Genomic DNA, 19,914 nt, shown 5'->3' on the forward strand with positions numbered 1-19,914 from the left:
GACCGCTGGAGACCCAGAGAAGATGCCGGAGGCCTGCTGTGGACGCCCGGGGACTGCGTGGACGCCGAGGGACCACCGGACACCATCAGGGGACAGGTAAGTATGGCTAAAAAAAATTATTCCAAAAAACCGAAAAATTCCCCTATCCGGAATGCTCGTGGTCCCGAGCATTTCGGATAGGGGATACTCAACCTGTATAGGTATAGAGTATCCCCTATCCGAAATGCTCGGGACCACGAGCATTCCGGATAGGGGAATTTTTCGTTTTATTGGAATAATTTTTTTTAGCCATACTTACCTGTCCCCTGATGGTGTCCGGTGGTCCCTTGGCGTCCACACAGTCCCCGGGCGTCCACAGCAGGCCTCCGGCATCTTCTCTGGGTATCCAGCAGTCCCAGGAATGCATTGCGCGAGTGTGCGCAATGCATATATATATATATATATATATCCACACACAGTTACACGTGTGTGTGTGTGTGTGTATATATATATATGCAGGGCCGGCGCCACCACTAGGCAGCTCTAGGCATTTGCCTAGGGCGCCGGCACCTGGAGGGCGGCAGTTCGCCCCTCACCCCCAGCACTGTGGTACCTGTGTAAAAAAAACTTCCGTCCCCGGCGTCCCTGCTGAGTGCTGGTGCGTGCAGGGGTGTCCGTGCCGCCGGGGAAGCCTGCGGCGCTGTTATTGTGTATACGCTTGTCGCGCCCGGCGGGGTCCCTACAGTGCATAGAAAATAATTAGCGCTATGTGTTACCCCCTACAGTCCCCTGCACCCTGTGTGTCACACACCCCCCCCCCCCCCACAGACCCTGCATTTCACCACCTATACAGTCCCCTGCACCCTGTGTGTCACACCCGCACAGATCCTGTGTGTCACCCCACCTATACAGTCCCCTGCACCCTGTGTGTCACAGACCCTGTGTGTCATCACCTATTCAGTCCCCTGCACCCTGTGTATCACACTCCCCACAGACCCTGGTGTTACCACCTATACAGTCCCCTGCACCCTGTGTGTCATCCCCCCCACAGTACCCTGCACCCTGTGTGTAACCCCCCTACACCCTGTGTGTCACCACCTATACAATCCCCTGCTCCCTGTGTCTCACCATCTATACAGTCCCCTGCACCCTGTGTGTCCGCCCCCTACAGTCCCCTGGGGATACGGTCGAATTGTCGACCATAAGATTTTCGACGGTCATTAGGTCAACACCATTGGGTCGACATACAGGAAGGTTGACAGGGGTCTAAGTCGACAAGGGACTAGGTGGACGCATGGTCAAACACCATGTCCCCATCTCAGAATTCCGTTTGATCGATTCAGCCTTAATAGAAGACCGTGTCCTTATAATATATAAAACAGCTAAAAGAAAATGCCGACAGGTGGTATTTCAAGCCCTGCCATCCACTTGGGCGGGGTGGGAGAATAAAATAGTGCAAAGCACTTAAAATTGTGTCTATGTCAACTGTGTTGACATTTTCGTCAAAAAACATATATCGACCTTTTGACTGTTGACCTAACCCATGTTGACCTAATGCATGTGTCAACCTAGACCCCTGTAGACCTTGTCCTCTGTCGACCTAGACTCCTCTCGACCTTGCCCCATGTCAACCTAGACCCCTGTCGACCTTGCTGTATGTCGACCCAATGGTGTCCCAGCCTGTCTCCTGGACCCTGTGTGTCAACCCCCTACACTCTGTGTGTCACTCCCTACAGTCAAAACCCCCACAGACCCTGGGTATCACGACCTACAGGTATACAGTCCCCTGCACCCTGTGTATCACACCCACCACAGTCCCCTGCACCCTGTGTGTCACACACCCCCCCCCCCCCCCACAGACCCCTGTGTGAAACTCCCATACAGTCCCCAGCACCCTGTGTGTCACCACCTATACGGTTCCCTGCACCCTGTGTGTCACCCACCTACAGTCACTACACCCTGCGGTCACACCCCCACAGACCCTGTGTGTCACCGCCTGTACAATTGCCTGCACCCTGTGTGTCACCACTTATACAGTCCCCTGCACCCTGTTATAAAAAGTAGGCAGGTATGCTTCACCCTGTGTGTCACCCCCCTACTGTCTCCTTCATCGTGTGTCACACCCACTACAGTCTACTGCACTGTGTGTAGCCCCCTGCATGAGACTGCTTCCCACTCTCTCCTCATCTCTCCCAAGGTGTGATTCACAGGCGCTATCAAATGGTGGCGACAATATCAGGGTTGTTCTCCAGTGATATGCTTTGCAGCCACAATGACCTTGATACTGGTCCCTAAGGTAAGTGTGCCTGCAAAGCATATCACTGGAGAACAACCTTGTTGGGAGAGTTGGAGTTTTTTGGGCTGGTAACCCAGTGTGCATTCTGGGCTGCAACCATAAAGGGGCGCGGAACATCAAACTGTTTCTCTTCTTCACTCTCTCCTCATGCCCAACTGCTGTTGCAAAACAAGTTGAAATGCCTATCTTTATAATGGGGCATATTTAAAAAAAAAAAAACTGTAACTATCTGAAAAACCTTAACCCCAAAAGGCAACTACACTGGGACAAGCTCTAGCTAATAAAACAAACTCCAAGTCTAAATTCTTCCTCTACCCTGAGTTATGCTTTCCCAAAAATCCCCTCATAGACTCTAATGGAAAACGGTGTCAAAACGCCATTTCTGAAGTGGCAGAAAAAACCTGACAGTTGGAAGTTTAGATTGCTCCCAATTTCTCATTTTTTACTATTTCGCCCTGCATGCAATTTAGCATGCAGCACTGGTTGACAATTCTACACGTCCATGCCAAATCTCAGCTCAGTATGTCCAGTCACTTTTGGGGTGTAACCCCTCAAACACCAAGCCCCCATCTCAGAAGTTCCCTATAAAAGAATTTTGTTTGATCCATTCATTCAGCCTTAATATATAAAACAGCTAAATGAAAATCATGAATTTTGGACCTATGTACGCGCAATCCAAAACCTGAGTTCAGTTTTTAAATCTGCATTCCGAACTGACTGCAGACCTGACCCAAGATTCAGTTGCACTCGGAACTCCAAAGTGATTCCAAGCCAGGACTGGTTGCTATGGGCAACATAACCTCTTTTCATTTTTAGAAGCTTTAGTAAATTTACCTCTAATACACCGGCAAATTACCGGGTCTAGCATGTAAATTTTTTGCAGTGTGAACTGTTTGCATACCCGGATCTCATATACGGGGAAAACCCTTCTTTTTACCCGTGTTTGAGATCCGGGTATGCAGACACGGGTTGACCCGTTCACACTGCAAAAAAAAAACCATGTTAAAAGGCAAATTATCGGGTAGAACTGCTTCAACCAGGAATTTGCCTAGCAGTGAGAACTGGGCTCATTTAAATGCCGGGTAAATGCAGTGTAGTTCACGCAGTGTGAACACGGCTTAAGTCATTAGCTGTGAACTTTTCTAGCCATGAGTGCCGCACCTGATAGATCTGTATGTTTTCCTAGGGAATGTGAAGTTACCACGGTTATTAGAACTGCTAATCAGATGCTATTGTTCTTTCTTTTTAAGATTTCATTACCTATTTAAGTGCTGACCGGAAACAATCATTTTGGATTGGTCTCAAAATTACCCTGAATATTCCTCAAAACACTTGGGTTGATGGTCGCGAGATCACCTATACAAACTTCCATCCGATAATACAAGGGAGACTGGAGAGGTTTGAGTTTGATGTAGGTGCCATGTTTACACTAGCTGGGTTTTATGCCAGACTGTTTTCCCATCTATGTTCTGTAACCGACTTTTTTGTTCTTCAGCCATATGATAAGACCTTTCACTGTGCGTTTTTCCTGAATGATCCCAAATCATCATTTATTGGGACATGGGATTTCACTGGTTGCTTAGACTTGTATGTGTCAATCTGTCAAAAAGCTCGAGGTATGACTTTCTTACGCATTTATTTTGCTCACATTTTTTTTTATTATTATTCTTCCTCTTTTGAACATACATATGGTAGATCGTGGCTACCTACTTTTGTGAAGTCACAGAATAATGTATTTGGATGCAGTGCTGAGAAATGGCAACTTTAGTTGCAAATTAAGGAAAGCCACTTGCGCCAATACGGTAGTATAGATTCTGCTATTTAAACACAAAAGATGATATAGTGGAGGAATTTGCAGATGGTATAGAATTGATGTCATCATTATGGGCATGAGGGCCATACTGAGTGACACCAGAATAGCAGGACTGCTCTGCAATTTGATGTCCATATTGTGCGCAAGGCCCAGTGTGCCAAGAACAGGAGGCGTGGCATGCAGCCCACACACACACACATAAGGGAGGTGGCTTTGTGGGCATGTGGCCGTACCCCATTTCATGTCTTTTTCACGTGCATGATGCCCACCATACCACACAGGATGTCACCTCCTGTAGTGACGCCGCTGATAAGCATCCAACAACACTAGTAAACTATCAACTGGGCGGAAGTTCTGTATGCTGGATAGTAGCTCTAACATCTCTTAAACATCGATTCTCCAGTACTTCAGAATCTACTCTCCAGTGCTTTAGTTCTTCAACATCGATAGTTCATCTAACATAGTGTTCACTCTAGGGTTTTGGCCGGGCAGGGCACCGGGGGGCGGTCCGGGCCAGCCAACGTCACACTTGTGGGCGGTCCCGGGCCACTGATGTCACAAAAGGGGCTTGCCCGGGCCGCCGACATCACTAAAGGGGGCGGGGTGGGCCGCCGACATCACTAAAGGGGGCGGGCCCGGCCCCACCGAAGATGCCGTCACTACAGGGGCGAAGGTGTCGTGTTGCCGGGGAAGCGCTGGGCTTCCCGGTGCAAGCAGCCGGGCAGGCACCAGGCTGTTTTAGCGGGGAGCTGCTAGAGGGACAGGGAGCATTTTGCCCTTTAAAAATCGGGCAGGGCGCAGCACCCCACTAAAACAGCCTAGCGGGAACACTATAACAATGATTCTCCAGTGCTTCAGATTCTACTCTCCAGTGCTTCAGTTCTTCAACATTGATAGTTCTTCAGTGTCTAGTGAATATATTCCTGCCTGCAGTGTCTATCTGGGCGATAGCGATGCTGCAAGGCCGTATATCGCTATCACCCGCTGTGTACACATGGGGCTATTCAGGCAAACCTTCTAAGCCACAGGTCTTCAACCTGTGACCCTCCAGATGTTTTGGAACTACATTTCCCAGCATGCTCTGACAGTTTTGGCATGCTCTTATTGGAAAAAATGTGGCAATGCATGTTGGAACATGTAGTTTCACAACATCTGGAGGGCCATAGGTTTAAGACCCATGTTCTAAGCCATTTTCACGATGTACTCAAAATCACTTAGAAGAATCGTCCCGTGTGTACACGGCTTACATGTTTCCTCTGTGTGATGGTTTTTGTTTAATCATTGTGTATTATTTAGGTTTTCTCTGCCTCGATTATTTATGGATTTTTATTTTATCTGCTGTTTAATTCCAGATGGCAATGGGACAACAACACAGACCGTTGAACCAGAAGACCTTGAATTCCAGGGGAAAAAGTACAAAATGATTCACGGTAACATGACCTGGTACACAGCTTTGTCAGAATGTAAAAGCAAAGACATGGAGCTGGTCAGTATTACGGACTTATACCAGCTTTCCTTTCTCACGGTCACTGTTGCCCAAGTTGGTCATCCAGTGTGGATCGGACTCTCTAGCAGGAATGTAAGCGTCCTCCTAATACTCCATTATCAATTTGGAAGTTTTTACCTGTTCATTATGATATCCTAACTTTTTACATTAATTTACCAGGATGGGATCCACTACAGATGGCAGGATGGGAGTCTGGTTACACTAAACCGATGGTCAGAGAATTACCAAGAGAATGGGGATTGTGTTTATCTGGCTCTGGATGGTACCTGGAGGACTGAAAGTTGTGACCTTGAGTTACCTGGAGCAATTTGTCATCTACCAAGTAAGATGTCTCGCCTGTATGTAGTAGGGGTCTCAGCCCCTCTCCTGGTTTGATGTCCTTTTGATTGAGCCTCTTTGAGAGGTACCTGCACATGCCACAGACATTGGTGCTCATGATGAAAACCAAAAACCATTTGTTTAATGTGCAAAATTTCGCTCTTAGCGGCCTGAATTCCGCCCCTTCCCCGATGTTTGCGCATGTGCAAACCCCTGGAGTGAACAGGGGGACTTTTCACACTCGCCAAGCCGTTCTCCCCAGTGGGGATGGGCGGGGCAGACACCAGGCTGGGGCAGGGTCCCCATCAAAATGCTGGGCTTTCCCATGGGAAGACTGGTGGGCCGATGCCAGCTCAGTGCGGGCAGCTGACATCATATAATGTCAGCGCCTGCCCCCTTTTCAGCCATGGGCATCTATGGTGAGAACCGCCTATATAAACGCCCATGTTCATCTTTAACATGGGCGTCTATGGAGCCACGAACAGCCAATCAGCCGCGGAGCTCCCCGGAGCCTGCTCCTGATTGGCTGGGGAGGACCCTGTGAATGACATCACCTCAGTCTCAGGGGAGGATCTATGAATGTTCCATAATTCATAAACCAGTGGACATAAAGGCAGTTACACTGTATCTGTAACCTTGCAACCTATAAGTCGTTACCCTTAACAACCACCATGCCATCATTTCATTTCCAGCAGTGGAGCCCTGCCTAAGGCAACTCCTTAACTGACAATGTTAAAGTTTGTAAAACACATTTACATATGAATAGATATGTACCACAAACCATTGTACTGTGTCTTATCTTATTTTAACCTTACGCTGACTGAGAATAAAAAAAACCTTCTAAAGCATCTCATACGCTATATACTTATAAAGGAATTGATGCACACAGACAATCAGTTATGGTGGGATCACTGATCCAACCCCGTGTCCTAGTATATTGTAGTCCTTAATGGACAATGGTTCACAAAGGGTAACAGACACTTAAAGGAAACAGTTTCCACAATACAATTTAGGGTATACAAAGATTATATTACAAATATCTATTAAATGAACGCAGGCACAGTTATCATGATACAACAGACACACATATATGACTATCAATTACCATCACAGTTGCAATGTAACTGTTAGGGTTCTGGGAGTGTCCCTGCCAAACCTAACTGAGTTGCCTCTCACTAGGGTTGGTGGACGCGTGCAGATGTAACAATGTGTTTGAAATGTCTCAATGAAAACCATAAAGATCTGGACCAATTGTTACCACTGTGTGGATTAAGAGACTTTTATAATAAATATTTGCAATACAGTAATAGTAGTACAATTCATTTTGACATTGGTTTTGTTGTAAGACCCAGCGGGCTCATTAATGCCCACAATGCTGGGACTTGTAGTTCTCCAATTCCCTGCATGTGGGGGATGCTTGCTGGGACTTGTAGTTCCACAACAATACCCAATGTTTATTATTCTAGTTTTTACACTTTTATGCCATCAACTTGGTGCCCACCGCCCAGGGGCACCGGGGACAGCCCCGGGCTTCAGCCTGGGCCAGGGGTCCCCATTACCCCATGGTCCTGGCTTGGGCTAACCAGCCAACGATTGATGCTGTGGCTGGGGGTTTTGTATAAACGTGTCCCCCGGCTGTGGCATTAGCCTGCTGGCTGTTTGAGCCCGATGCTGGTTGCCAAAATACGGGGGACCACTACTCGTTTTGTCCCCTGTATTTTGGCAACCAGGACTGGGCCATAACACTGGTGCTGGTTCTAGAAATACAGGGCGACCCCAGCTTTTTTACCCATGTATTTCTGCAACTAGGACTGGGTCAATGAGCCTGGGGCTGGTAATTGCCAGGCTGGGGGACCGCACGCTGGGTTTTTAATTATTTATTCTTTTATTTTACACTCAAGTCTGCTCGGATAAGTCAAATATGACCCAAAAAAGTTGTCTAATTATCATTTGTATTTACTGGTAAATTTATATCCGAATTCACAGGAAACAATGATTATAAATTTTCCAATCAAATAGAATTCTATGGGCACATAGGGCCATGTTCTATCGATGGTGTAGTCATTCGTCACCCTCAAAATGTGATGGCTACTTTCTTCGTACCCTCAGACGTTGACAGCTGCCCTTTACCAGAAGAATCCCTATCACAATGGATGTACTGTAGATGCAATGATAAGGGCAGTTAAAACTGCATTTTAAACAAGTTATTTCTCAGACCCACTGGTTATGTGGAGACTACATCCAGATCTCCACCAGTTACAGGTCCGTCGCTTGGGCCTACCAGACATAGACACGATGGCGTGTCGGGAAACAACCACCAGCTGTTAAGTTTCTGTTCCTGCACCAGAAATCCCTGAGCTATCCTCTAGGTGCTGTGAACATTCCCGCTCATCTTTATTTTTATTCCAATCTCGATGATCCACGTTCAAATTGGAGGGAGGTGCGGTTATCCCGATGTTCCAGATTGGCAATGGCACGTGTGGTATGCTGGTTTCCTGTGCATTTCCATTGATGCTCCTCTGTGTCTGCCTCTATGGCTGGATCTTCTAGTTCAAGGCTCATGCTTGTTCTATTCACAACTAAATCTACTTGCTTTGACTGGGTGGCTCTTGAGAGATTTATTTTGAGAGTGATTGTCATCCGTACCATAATTAATGTTTGGAAACATTCAGGTGAAATTTATCCCATGTTTGACAGCTGTATTTTATGTGGTGTTTGGCCACATTCTTTGACCCCAGGTCATTCTGGCTCTCACTAGGGATGGCCATCATTATTTGCCATTTTTATATCTTTCAGATGAGCCTGGAAAGACCCCATATAACACCAACGCCTGTCCTCATAGGGTTCTAGACACCGTTTGGATTCCTTACCACAACAACTGCTACGCCTTCCTGATAACCCATAAACGATGGGCACCCGAACTCTGCCGCTCTCTCCGTACGTTATGAAAGTTTTGTATGTTATGTGTGGAGCTTTTTTGTTTTATTTTGGGAGATGGATTATGGAGGTTGGCTCCGTCATAAGCATTTATTCACCTCAACTAAAATGTTACAAGAAAGAATATCCAGAGCAGGATATAGAGAAAACTCTGGGCAGGGCACAGCCTTCTATGGCAGATAATTAGACAGTTAAAATTTGTACTCTATTTAAATTAAATTAAAAATAGATCCCATGGAGTAGGGCCGACAGACAGAACAACATGCAGAGACAAACAACACAGCAATGAATCCCACATAAATCTAAATCTTCAATAGTAGTAGTAGTAGTACGTTTATTTATAAGGCGCCACAAAGTGTCCTCAGCGCCGTACATAGCAAACAAAAAACAAATTACAAGTTAAAGTACAGGGTGTGTTGATAAAATATAGCATAAATAGGGGTATAGCTGGTAGAACTACAATCAGCATCAGTTCTGAAGTAGGTGTCGAAATTGTCGAGGAGACTGAAGATGAAGTAGAGGAAGGGAAGAACAAGACAGGAGCACTGGTGAGGTAAAGAGGTAGGGTGAGTACGTGAGGAAGGAGGGCCCTACTCATAAAAGTTAACATACTAAAAGGAGGTGGGTGGACGGACAAAAAAACAATAGGATAAGTAGGAACGGATGGGAACGGAGGCAGGATAGGAGGAGCGAAAGAGGTTAGGAGGAGGGATAGGCTAGTCGAAAAAAGTGGGTTTTGAGGGAGCGCTTGAAGGAGGTAAGGGAATCAGAAAGCCTAATGGGTGGTGGGAGGTTGTTCCAGTGCAGGGGGGCAGCGCGAGAGAAGTCTTGGACGCGGGAGTGGGAGGAGGTGATTAGGTGAGAGGTCAGTCGGCGGTCAGCGGCGGAGCGAAGAGGTGGGAGGGAGTGTGGATAGAGATCAGGGAAGAGAGGTAAGGAGCGGTGGAGGAGGAGAGAGCCTTGTAGGTGGTGGTGAGGAGTTTAAAGAGAACTTGGAATGGAATGGGGAGCCAGTGAAGAGATAGACAGAGGGGGAAGGCGGAGGTAGAGCGGCGGGAGAGGAAGATGAGCCTAGCAGCAGCATTAAGAATGGATTGGAAAGGTGCGAGGTGGGTGAGAGGTAGCCCAGAGAGAAGGATGTTGCAGTAGTCAAGGCGGGAGATGACAAGAGAGTGAATGAGAATTTTGGTTGCGTCAGTGGAGAGGAATGGTCTGATGCGCGAGATGTTGTGTAGGTGAAAGCGGCAAGACTGTGAGAGAGCACGAATGTGGGGGGTGAAAGAGAGGGAGGAGTCAATGATGACACCGAGGCTGCGCGTTTGGTCGGTGGAGGTGATCTCGGTTTCACCAATGCTGATGGAGATAGTGGGAGAAGAGGGGATGTTCGGGGGATGGAAGATTAGAAGTTCAGTTTTAGCCATGTTTAGTTTCAGAAGCATTGGGTCATCCAGGCTGAGATGGCCTTGAGGCATTCAGTGACCTTGGGCAGGAGTGATGGGGATAGGTCGGGGGAGGAGAGATAGATTAGGGTATCATCAGCATAAAGGTGGTAATGGAAACCATAGGAGCTGATAAGGGGGCCCAGAGAGGTGGTGTAGAGGGAGAAGAGGAGAGGGCCAAGGACTGACCCTTGGGGACACCGACTGGCTGCGGGGTAGTAGGAGAGGAAGAGATCTGAGTGGAGACGGAGAAGGAGCGATCAGAGAGGTATGAGGTGAACCAGGAGAAGACCGTGCCAGTGATGCCAAAGGAGCGGAGGGTGTTGAGCAGGAGAGGGTGGTCAACAGTGTCAAAGGCAGCCGACAGATCAAGCTGGATGAGGATAGAGAAGAGGCCTTTGGATTTAGCCGATAGTAGATCGTTAGTGACTTTGGTCAGGGCAGTTTCAGTGGAATGTAAAGGGTGGAACCCGGATTGGAGGGGGTCTAGAATGGAGTTAGCAGTAAGGTGGTTTAGGAGACGATTATAGGTCAGACGTTCTAGTAGCTTGGAGGCAAAATGGAGGAGGGAGATGGGCCTGTAGTTGGACGGAGAGTTGGGGTCCAGATTTGTTTTTTTGAGAATTGGGGTGACAAGAGCGTGTTTGAAGGAGGCAGGGAAGATCCCAGAGGATAGGGAAAGATTAAAGAGGTGAGCCAGGTGAGAGCAGACTGACGGACTGAGACGACGGATAATATTGGAGGGGATAGGATCGAGCGGGTAGGCGGAGGGATAAGCGGATTGAAGGATAGAGTGGACTTCAGCGGCAGTGGTGGGGTAAAATGAGGACAGGGGTGGGAAGGAGGGGAGTGGAGATGTAGGAGGGGAGGAGGGAGAGGCAGCAGAGATGGCAGTCCTGAGAGAGGAGATTTTGGTTGAAAGTAGGTAGCAAAATTAGCGGCTACGATGGAGGACGGAAGAGCTGGAGGAGGAGGGGAAAGCAAGGAGTTGAAGGTGGCGAAGAGCCTGTGGGGGTTGGATGATTGGGAAAGGATGAGGGACTTAAAGTAGGATTCCTTGGCCAGAGCAAGGGCAGAGCTGAAGGAGGAAAGAATGAATTTGAAATGGAGATAATCCGCGAGGGAGCGTGATTTCTTCCAGAAGCGCTCAGCAGTTCGAGAGCACTTTTTAAGGAATCGGGTGATAGGCGAGTGCCACGGTTGGGGGATGGAGCATTGAAGGGGAATAGAGGAGGAAGGGCAGGCAGAGTCCAATGCCGAAGATAGGGTGTCATTATAGAGGGAGGCGGCGAAGTTCGGGCAGGACATGATGGCGATTGGGGCGAGAAGAGGACACAGCGTGTTTGAGAAGGCAGCAAGATCTAGTGTGTTGACGTTATGCCGTGAGACAATGCGCTTGGGAGGGGGGGTGGGAGAGGGGGAAGCAGTGAGGGAGAAGGAGATGAGGTGATGGTCAGGAAGAGGAAAAGCCGAGATAGTGTAGTCAGTAAGGGAACAAGAGCGAGAGAAGACGAGATCGAGGGAGTGTCCTTGGATGTGGGTGGGAGAGGTAGTCCACGGAGATTTGCCAAGAGAGGAGCAGAGAGAGAGGAGTTTGGAGGTGCCAGGATCAGCAAGGTTTTCCAAGGGGATGTTAAAGTCACCAAGAATGACAGATGGCAGGTCAGAGGAGAGGAAGTGTGGAAGCCAGGCGGCGAAGTTGTCAAGAAATTGGGAGATAGGGCCAGGGGGGCGGTAGATTGCAGTGACACGGAGGTGGTAGGGGTAGTACAGACTGATCTAGTGAGACTCAAAGGAGGAGAAGAGGAGAATAGTAATAAGGTCATACCCTCCAACATCTGAAGGACAAAAATTGGTACCCATTCTGAAAGGGGCGTGGTCAATGTGTAAAGGGGCGTGGTTATGGATAAAGGATGTTTGTGTGTGGCTACATCCCCTTTCCGATTTCCCCCCATAATTATATATACATAAAGATTTATTTTACACATCTATAAAAGAGGTGAGGGGAGGGGGCTAACAGTTTAAATAGCACTGGCAGGAACAGTATAGGAGGCTATATATATATCTTATTGTGTGAGGGCGATAAATCATATGGACATTAATAATGTGTAAAAGTGTCCCATGGTGAGTCTCACTCACCACTCCCTGACCCTCGCCATGTTCCCTCCAGTGAGATCGCACTGCCGTCACATGCCTCCAGTGTCTGGCAATTTAAAATGCGGGCAAGCTTACTTTAGATTGGGGACAGACAGCCACTGATTGCAACAGTCCCTGAGTGCGGAAGCGGGTGTGTGGGCTGTGTGCTCAGGGCAGCCGAGAGGGGGGGGGGGAGTGGGTACTAATTACCCGGGCCCAGGCTTGCTGGAGGGGCCCTGGTCCGACCCCTCCCTTCCCACTCCTTCCCTCCCAGGTAGCAACAGCAGCACACACTTCTACATCACATGCTGTGCTGACAGCAAGCTCAGCATTAGCATCTCACTGACATCGTGTGAGCTCTTGCTGAGTCTACTGTCAGCACAGTACATGCTGTAGAGGTGTGTGCTGCTGCTGCTGCTGAGTTTAGAGTTTTCTTTCACCCTCCACTAAACATTTTGGGGGCCTGGCCTAAGTGCGGGAGGTGGCCACACCTCCCACACTTAGACCACGCCCCAAAATTTTACCGGGGCCTGGCATTCCTCTTGGCAGCCATGTGCGTGCTGATGAAGCACGCTGGCTGCCAGGACCGCAAGGCAGCACTGGGAATGGGGGAATCAGAGGTGCCCCTGGAATTAGCTGAAAACCAGTTCATTCGGTACAAGTATTTTTAGCCGGTACTGTACCAGCTTATTCAGTACAGTTGGAGGGTATGTAAGGTGGGAATAAGCAGTGTACATTAAACAATGAGAATGAAGTGAAATATGAGCTTTGCTAATCTGTTCTGTACATCAGAAAGGAACAATTGCAAACATTTGATGGTTAATCTGTGATCAGTCAGTACAGATAGAATACCTCAGGTTGCCATATAATATTCAATTTGGCCAGTAATGTAACAACACACATAGGTCCGTATTCAATGAGAATATTCACAGCGTGCAGCGAATCCTGTTTAGGATTCGCTGCACAGTCGCCGTGTTCCGGAGCCTCGCTGTCCCCCCTATTCAACGTCGCAGGGGCTCGCTGCCCCTGACGGCGAGTGTGAACCCGCCGCAGGGAGCCTGAGGACAGTGGCAGGCAGGGAGATGGAAGTCTCCCTGCCTGCCCCAGAACGTATGTGGGGGGGAGGTGGGCTCCCCGGGAGCCAGGCAGCACAGGCTGCCCCCCGGGAGAGCCAGCAGGGGCCCAGGTATTCACTGCACCCGATCGTGCATATGTAATGATCAGGTGCAGTGAATATATGAATATCTAATGAGCGTCTCTCGGCTCCCCGCCCCCTGCTGGCTGCTCTGTGTAAAAAATATATATTTTTTAATTAAATATATATTCATGTGCTATAAGCACATGAATAAAAATAGCATGCCCCTTCACAGAATAAAATTCCTGATTTTTTGACACCAAATGTAAAACAACAACAACTTTATTTTAAAAGTTCACTTTCCACTTCACCATGAAAAGATGGCGATTTGCTACACGGAGACACACTGCGAAAATCACTTAGAAAGACAGCGAGAAGTGCACGTTGAATAGGGTGATTCGCTTTCTGACCCAAAAAATCACCAACGCGAAAATAGCACAAATTCGCCGTGAAACAGGGCGAATTATCCTCGTTGAATACTGCCCATAGAAGGCTGTGCCCCGCCCAGGAGTTTTCTCTATATCCTTCTCTGGATATTCTTTCTTGTACTTAATATAAATGTGGACAAGGCTAAACTTCTCCTGGATTGCCCTTGTTCTTCTATTACTGTTAGATTGTGGTTTACTGTTATTTCTCAATATCAGAACAGGGTTTCTATATCTTATATGTCAATATCTTCAACCCACAGTATCCCGTTTATAAGTCTACAATGTCTAGGTCAGCGGTCAAAAGGTCGACACCGACAAAATGTAAACATGCAAAATGCCAAAAATGACAAAATTAACACATGCAAAGGTTGACGTGAATTAGGGGGGGGGTTTTGGGACTTTTCCATACTTTAACATTCAGATGGACTTTGATTGAGAAGGGTAAAGTGTGCTGAGTGCAGCAAGGCACCGTGCCTGAAGCCCGGCGACCCGTATGAAGGTAAATGCAACTGTAACTGGGTGGGGGATGGGGTGTCCTCGTCGTCAGGTGTCGACATTGACTCCAGAAATTTGTGTCGACCTTTTCATGTGTCTACCTTTTCCTGTCAACATAGACATTGTAGCCCTTTCCATCCACACCCCCAACTCCAATCCACTACTTCCCAAAATGTGATCAAATGGAATCATCCATTCTTCATAGTCTCTGGAGTTGTCCATTATTTCTGTCATGTGATTAGAGCAGAGGTTCACAAATGTGGTCCTCAAAGCACCACAAAGGTTCTAGTTTTTTAATCTATCCCTGCTTGGCCACATGTGACTTAGGGCGCAATTCAGCCCTGCTCGGTGTGAGACGATTGTTGGGGTTTGGGCATGGGCAAACCCCCAGAGCGAATGCCTTCGGCTTGAAACTCGCCAGGGCGGGCGGACCCAGGGAAACGCTGAGCATATACCTGCAAAACGAGGCGTGTCCATAAGTCTAGACTTTTAATAGTGAAGGGAAGAAAAATAGTTTGAATGATTTTCCATGCAAGTGGATGTGTATGTAAATGCATCTGCTCGCATGTTAGTGAAGGTTTTCTGGTGGCAGGGGGGCATGTGTTTGGCAGGGTGGCATTTACCTGCTAGCCCATCTGTGCTGGATATATTTAATCTGGTTTGTTGGGGTGCGTTGAGGGCAGTGTTTGGGAACCTCTGCACAACACTATATGATGTCTTCGTTAATCCCGAATGGACTATTTTGGCAGTGTTTGATGAAAATCAAGGGATAACTAATGGCCCCCATACTTCCTCTGGGCTCCCTCGGAAGCTCCTCGGGAGAGCCTGATAAGAATTGGCACTTGATGTGCCATTTTTTCAATGGGTTAAATCGGATGCGATTTATCACATGTAACCCGGGGTAACCCGGGGAAGCTGCAGGCGGGATAGCGGCAGCAGAACAGGGTCCGGGGTAGCAGCAGGCGGGGAGCGGGGACCGGAGAGCAGGGACCGGGGTAGCGGCGAGCAGTGGGGGAATAGAAAAAATCCTATTCAAAAGAGAGCTCAGCCAATCAGCGGCCGACCAGTCTTTTGAATAAGATTTTTTCTATTGAACTTCCGGTTCCGGCTTCCATGGGAGAGGACGCGAGTTAGAGGAGCTCCGTAGCAGGTGAATCGGGCGGCACCCCAGACTCCCCGCAATGCGGTCTAACTCGCTGGGCAGCCCCCCTGGTCCTCCGGAGTCCCCCGCCGATGTATGGAGAGATATTTCTCCATGACAAAGCGATGGGGAACTGTGTCCAGAACACCGCTGAAATCCAAGATGGCGACCACGCCCATCCCGCCGGCAGTCTCTGTGCGTGCCCTCCAGTCCCCCCAGCCGGGAACCAGCGAGGTTAGTACACCGATCACTGACAGCCCGCCTGACCACCTGGCATGCTTTTCGCAGCGCTCACAAGACGCTGTCTCATACCAAGTTATGGTGCAGGCTATCAGAGACACTATGGAGCCGCTGTTCCAGCAACAGGTAAACGCCTTTAAAAGTTCAATTAATGAACTGAAGGTCCTTCTTTCTCAGCTTAATACAAGGGTGGCCCAGACTGAGTCCCGGGTGGGGGCTATATTTCACGATGTCAGTGGATTGCAGGCAGAAAATACTGCTTTGCAAAATTCAGTCCATATGCTAACTAACAATGTAGACGATCTCGAAAACAGATCTAGACGAAATAATTTGAGGCTGGTGGGACTGCTGGAGCAGGTGTGGGGAGCTGCTCTTCACCAATTTATAAGGAACACCCTGCCGAAACTTTTACAAATAACAGGAGACTATTCAGATATGGTGGTTGAGAGGGTCCACCGCATAGGCCCAGACCGCAAAGACCAGAATGCGAGACCCAGAGTAACCATTTTCAGATGCCTCAATTACTTACATAAAGAACTGATATGGAACGCTTCTAGGAAGCTTAAAAACTTGCAGTGGGAATCACACAGACTGCACATATTCCAAGACTACTCAGCATAGGTCACTAGGGCCAGGAAAGAATTTTCCCCCATTTGTGCCAAGCTGATTGCGGACAACAGAAAGTTTGCCTTGATGTATCCTGCTAGGTTGCGCTTATTTGAGGGCGAATCTGTCAGGGACTTCTCTACCCCAGGAGACGCACAGGCCTATCTCCAGGAAAGCCTGGGATCACCACCAAGGCAGTCTTGAGCCTTACGATTGTTTTAATGGGCGCAGGTTTAAAGCATTGTGACTGACTGTGACGAGACTCTCAAATGGGATGATTATATCCGATTATTCTACAGGAGGACTTCCCGCGGAGTTGCCTTTTTCTTTTTGTTCCCCCCCTCCCCCCCTCCTTTATTTCTTTTTTCGCCCAATACCACTGGCTGGATTCGGTGGGAGAGGGGAGGAGGGGATTTATTGATGGAGAATCCGCTGAAACGGGGAAACCCACCTATATTGCTTTTGAACACAAGTACTGATGATTCCTCCAGATAGGGGGTCATCGGAAGCCAGGAGAGACTCTTACATTGAAATGGAGTTACGGATGTATACATACTTGCTGCCCTTGATTTGTACTTATATGTTCTTATTGTTATAGGGGTGCCGACCCGGGTACGCTGCCTGAGGAACTCACACCTAGTAGTGGTTAGAATCCAGTTCTGTTTAATACTACGGAAGTTCTTAGAGTTAGCAGAAATTCGATTCGGAGGAGTAGTTCCTCTGAGGGAGGTTTTACTTTCTTTTTGTATTGTTATGTTTGTGTTGGGGGGGGGGGGGGGGGGGGTTGGGAGGGAGGGAAGGGTGGGGGGGAGGCCAGTCAGCTCAGGGACATTGTCCATGTTGGTAGAAGACCCAGGATCGTACCGGACCATCTTGCTTCTCAATGTAGACTATAAGCTGCTCACAAAAATCTTAGCGGATAGGATGAAATATGCATTACCCAAAATAGTCGACCCTGACCAGACGGGTTTCATCCATGGCAGACATTCGGTCATAAACGTCAGGAAAGGTCTTAGCAGCACTACAACACCTTGAGAAGCGGGGTGACCCAGGGGACCATGGTATAATATCAATGGATGCTGAGAAAGCGTTTGACCTGGTCACCTGGGATCACCTGTTCGAGACTCTTGGGCGGTTCGGCTTCCCGGAACCGTTTGTGGCTTTGGTGAGGAGTTTATATGCGAGCCCAGGTGGCGTGCAATGGTCACATTTCGGACCCATTTATAATACAGAAAGGCACTAGGCAGGGGTGCCCATTGTCCCCCCTGCTCTTTGCCTTAGCCTTGGAACCATTGGCCATAATGTTGCGGAATACAAATTCATTCCAAGGTATTAGAATAGGCTCTACAACTTCAAAAATCTGTCTGTTCGCGGATGATATGTTGCTTTTTGTTGCAAACTTACAATCGTCCCTACCAGTCATAATGGACAAGATACTAAAATTTGGGTCTTTTGCGGGGTACAAAGTAAATGTACAAAAGTCAGAAATACTACAGATAGCAGGGAGACAACTATCCCATAATGTATCCCCAATATTGAGCCAATTTAAAGTCAGAACCCAATCTATACAGTACTTAGGGGTCTATATTCCATATAGCCTATCTAAACTATACTCGTTCAATTTTACTCCCATAATTGACAAAGTAATGACACAGCTTGATGCATGGAAAACCCTGCCCTTATCATTGCTGGGAAGGGCAGCTGTACTGCAGTCCATTATCTTCCCAAAGATATCATATTGCATCCAAATGATTCCGATACGGCTTTCAAAATCAGACATTGATAAAATTACAAAAGGATTTTTTAAATTCTTATGGCAGGGGAAAAAGCCCCGAATTGCTCGACACAAACTCTACTCCAGGAGGGCAGAGGGAGGACTGGGAATACCCAACATACAGGCGTTTACACACTCAGTTTTCATGAGATATATTCTGGACTGGTTTCAGGGCACGGAATCTTACACAAATAAGGCTCTGGAGGAGGATGCCTTTGCCCCCTACTCACCCGCGGCCCTATTGCATGCTCCACGGTCAGATCTACCGGCAGGGGTGCTAGAGAATATATTGTTCACAGATACCTATCTTTCATGGCAGGCTATCAACAAGAAACTGGGAAGGAATCATGGGAGTACGAAATATGCTCCATTCTGGAGTAACCCTAAATTCCAGCCAGGCATTCCTGATTCAGGCTTTGTAAGATGGAAAACAAAAGGTATAGTGGCGATCCGAAACATATTTGACCCAGGGGGGAACCTGCTCACGTTCCAGAACTTAGTAGAGAAATACTCACTGCCACACAAGGAATTTTTTATGTACCTCCAAGCCTGTCATTATGCCCAATCCATGCATACACCAATTCCTCAATCGACCACACCAGACCCGCTACACTTAGTGTTTGTACTTAGTGCCACAGGGCCGTATAGGCTTAGGTGCTTATACTCTGACCTGTTGCCAGCGGCGTTTGATGCTACTTGGACAGCAATTGCTGCCAAATGGGCTGTTGACATCCCCCAGGTGAACTCCCACGTAGTCATAACAAAGAAACTGGAGCAAACATTAAAAACACTACACTCAGCCATGCTCCAGGAGGTGCATTTAAAGACCCTACACAGGGCATACATCTCACAGTCGCAACGAAAGTACTTTGTACCAGGCGATTTAGGACTGTGTTTAAAGTGCAAAAGCACACACTCAGCATTTTTCCATAATATGTGGGACTGTGGGAGGATACGAAAATTTTGGGACAAGGTGATGAGTATGATTAATGAGGTATGCCAGTTACGATTGCAGAAAGACCCACTGGCAATGCTGTTGGTGAACTTCACAAATTGGAATATGGAGGGTAGAAAAACAGTGTTGACTCCTTTCCTAACTGTCGTCGTCACGGTCGCCAAAAAGATTATACTGAGATGCTGGACATCGTCAACTCCGCCATTCTTGGCGGCTGTGAAGACGACATTAATGCAGCTCCTATATATGGACCGGAAAGCTGCACTTATAGATATAGAAAAGGGAGTAGTGAAATTTTATAAAAAATGGGGTATCTACATCGATTATGTGGATGAAACTGTGCGCACGCAGATCTACAGAGTGTTTGAGGGTACAACATGGTACCTACATAGATCATTAACAGTATAGAGTGTCCTACTGAGCTGACAGATCTTTGTTGGGAGGGGGGGGAAGGGGGGGAGGGAGTTTGGGGTAGAATAGGTTTCGACAAATCATTCAGGTCCACGCAGTTTATCAAATTCAATAAGAAAGGGAGTAGTATTTAGGAAACATAGGCGTTTTGAATGTTCTGGTATGTGGTTTGGTGTAATACAAAATCAGAAACATGGTAGAGGTTATGTGTTGATAGTTTATTTCAAGGTATATGCCAGAATAACAATCAATCTCAGTATTACATTGTTACATTGTAAAATGTCTGTCAAAACCACGATGATCA

The 19,914-nt window shown here is 47.7% G+C and overlaps 1 protein-coding gene across 2 annotated transcripts in view; it reads left to right on the forward strand.

Moving 5' to 3' along the window:
• The window catches only part of LOC146020677 (lymphocyte antigen 75-like), a 341,840-nt gene that overhangs the window by 61,515 nt on the left and 260,411 nt on the right, over positions 1–19,914 (forward strand). For both annotated transcript variants that reach the window (XM_083153965.1, XM_083153966.1), the window contains exons 15-19: positions 3,526–3,686; positions 3,771–3,891; positions 5,441–5,667; positions 5,755–5,917; positions 8,710–8,850. In XM_083153965.1, the coding sequence (XP_083010091.1) occupies positions 3,526–3,686; positions 3,771–3,891; positions 5,441–5,667; positions 5,755–5,917; positions 8,710–8,850 (813 nt within the window). The remainder of the gene's footprint in view (positions 1–3,525; positions 3,687–3,770; positions 3,892–5,440; positions 5,668–5,754; positions 5,918–8,709; positions 8,851–19,914) is intronic.

The sequence above is a fragment of the Crinia signifera genome, chromosome 7, assembly GCF_055691185.1.
Source record: "Crinia signifera chromosome 7, ASM5569118v1, whole genome shotgun sequence".
Lineage (NCBI taxonomy): Eukaryota > Metazoa > Chordata > Amphibia > Anura > Myobatrachidae > Crinia > Crinia signifera.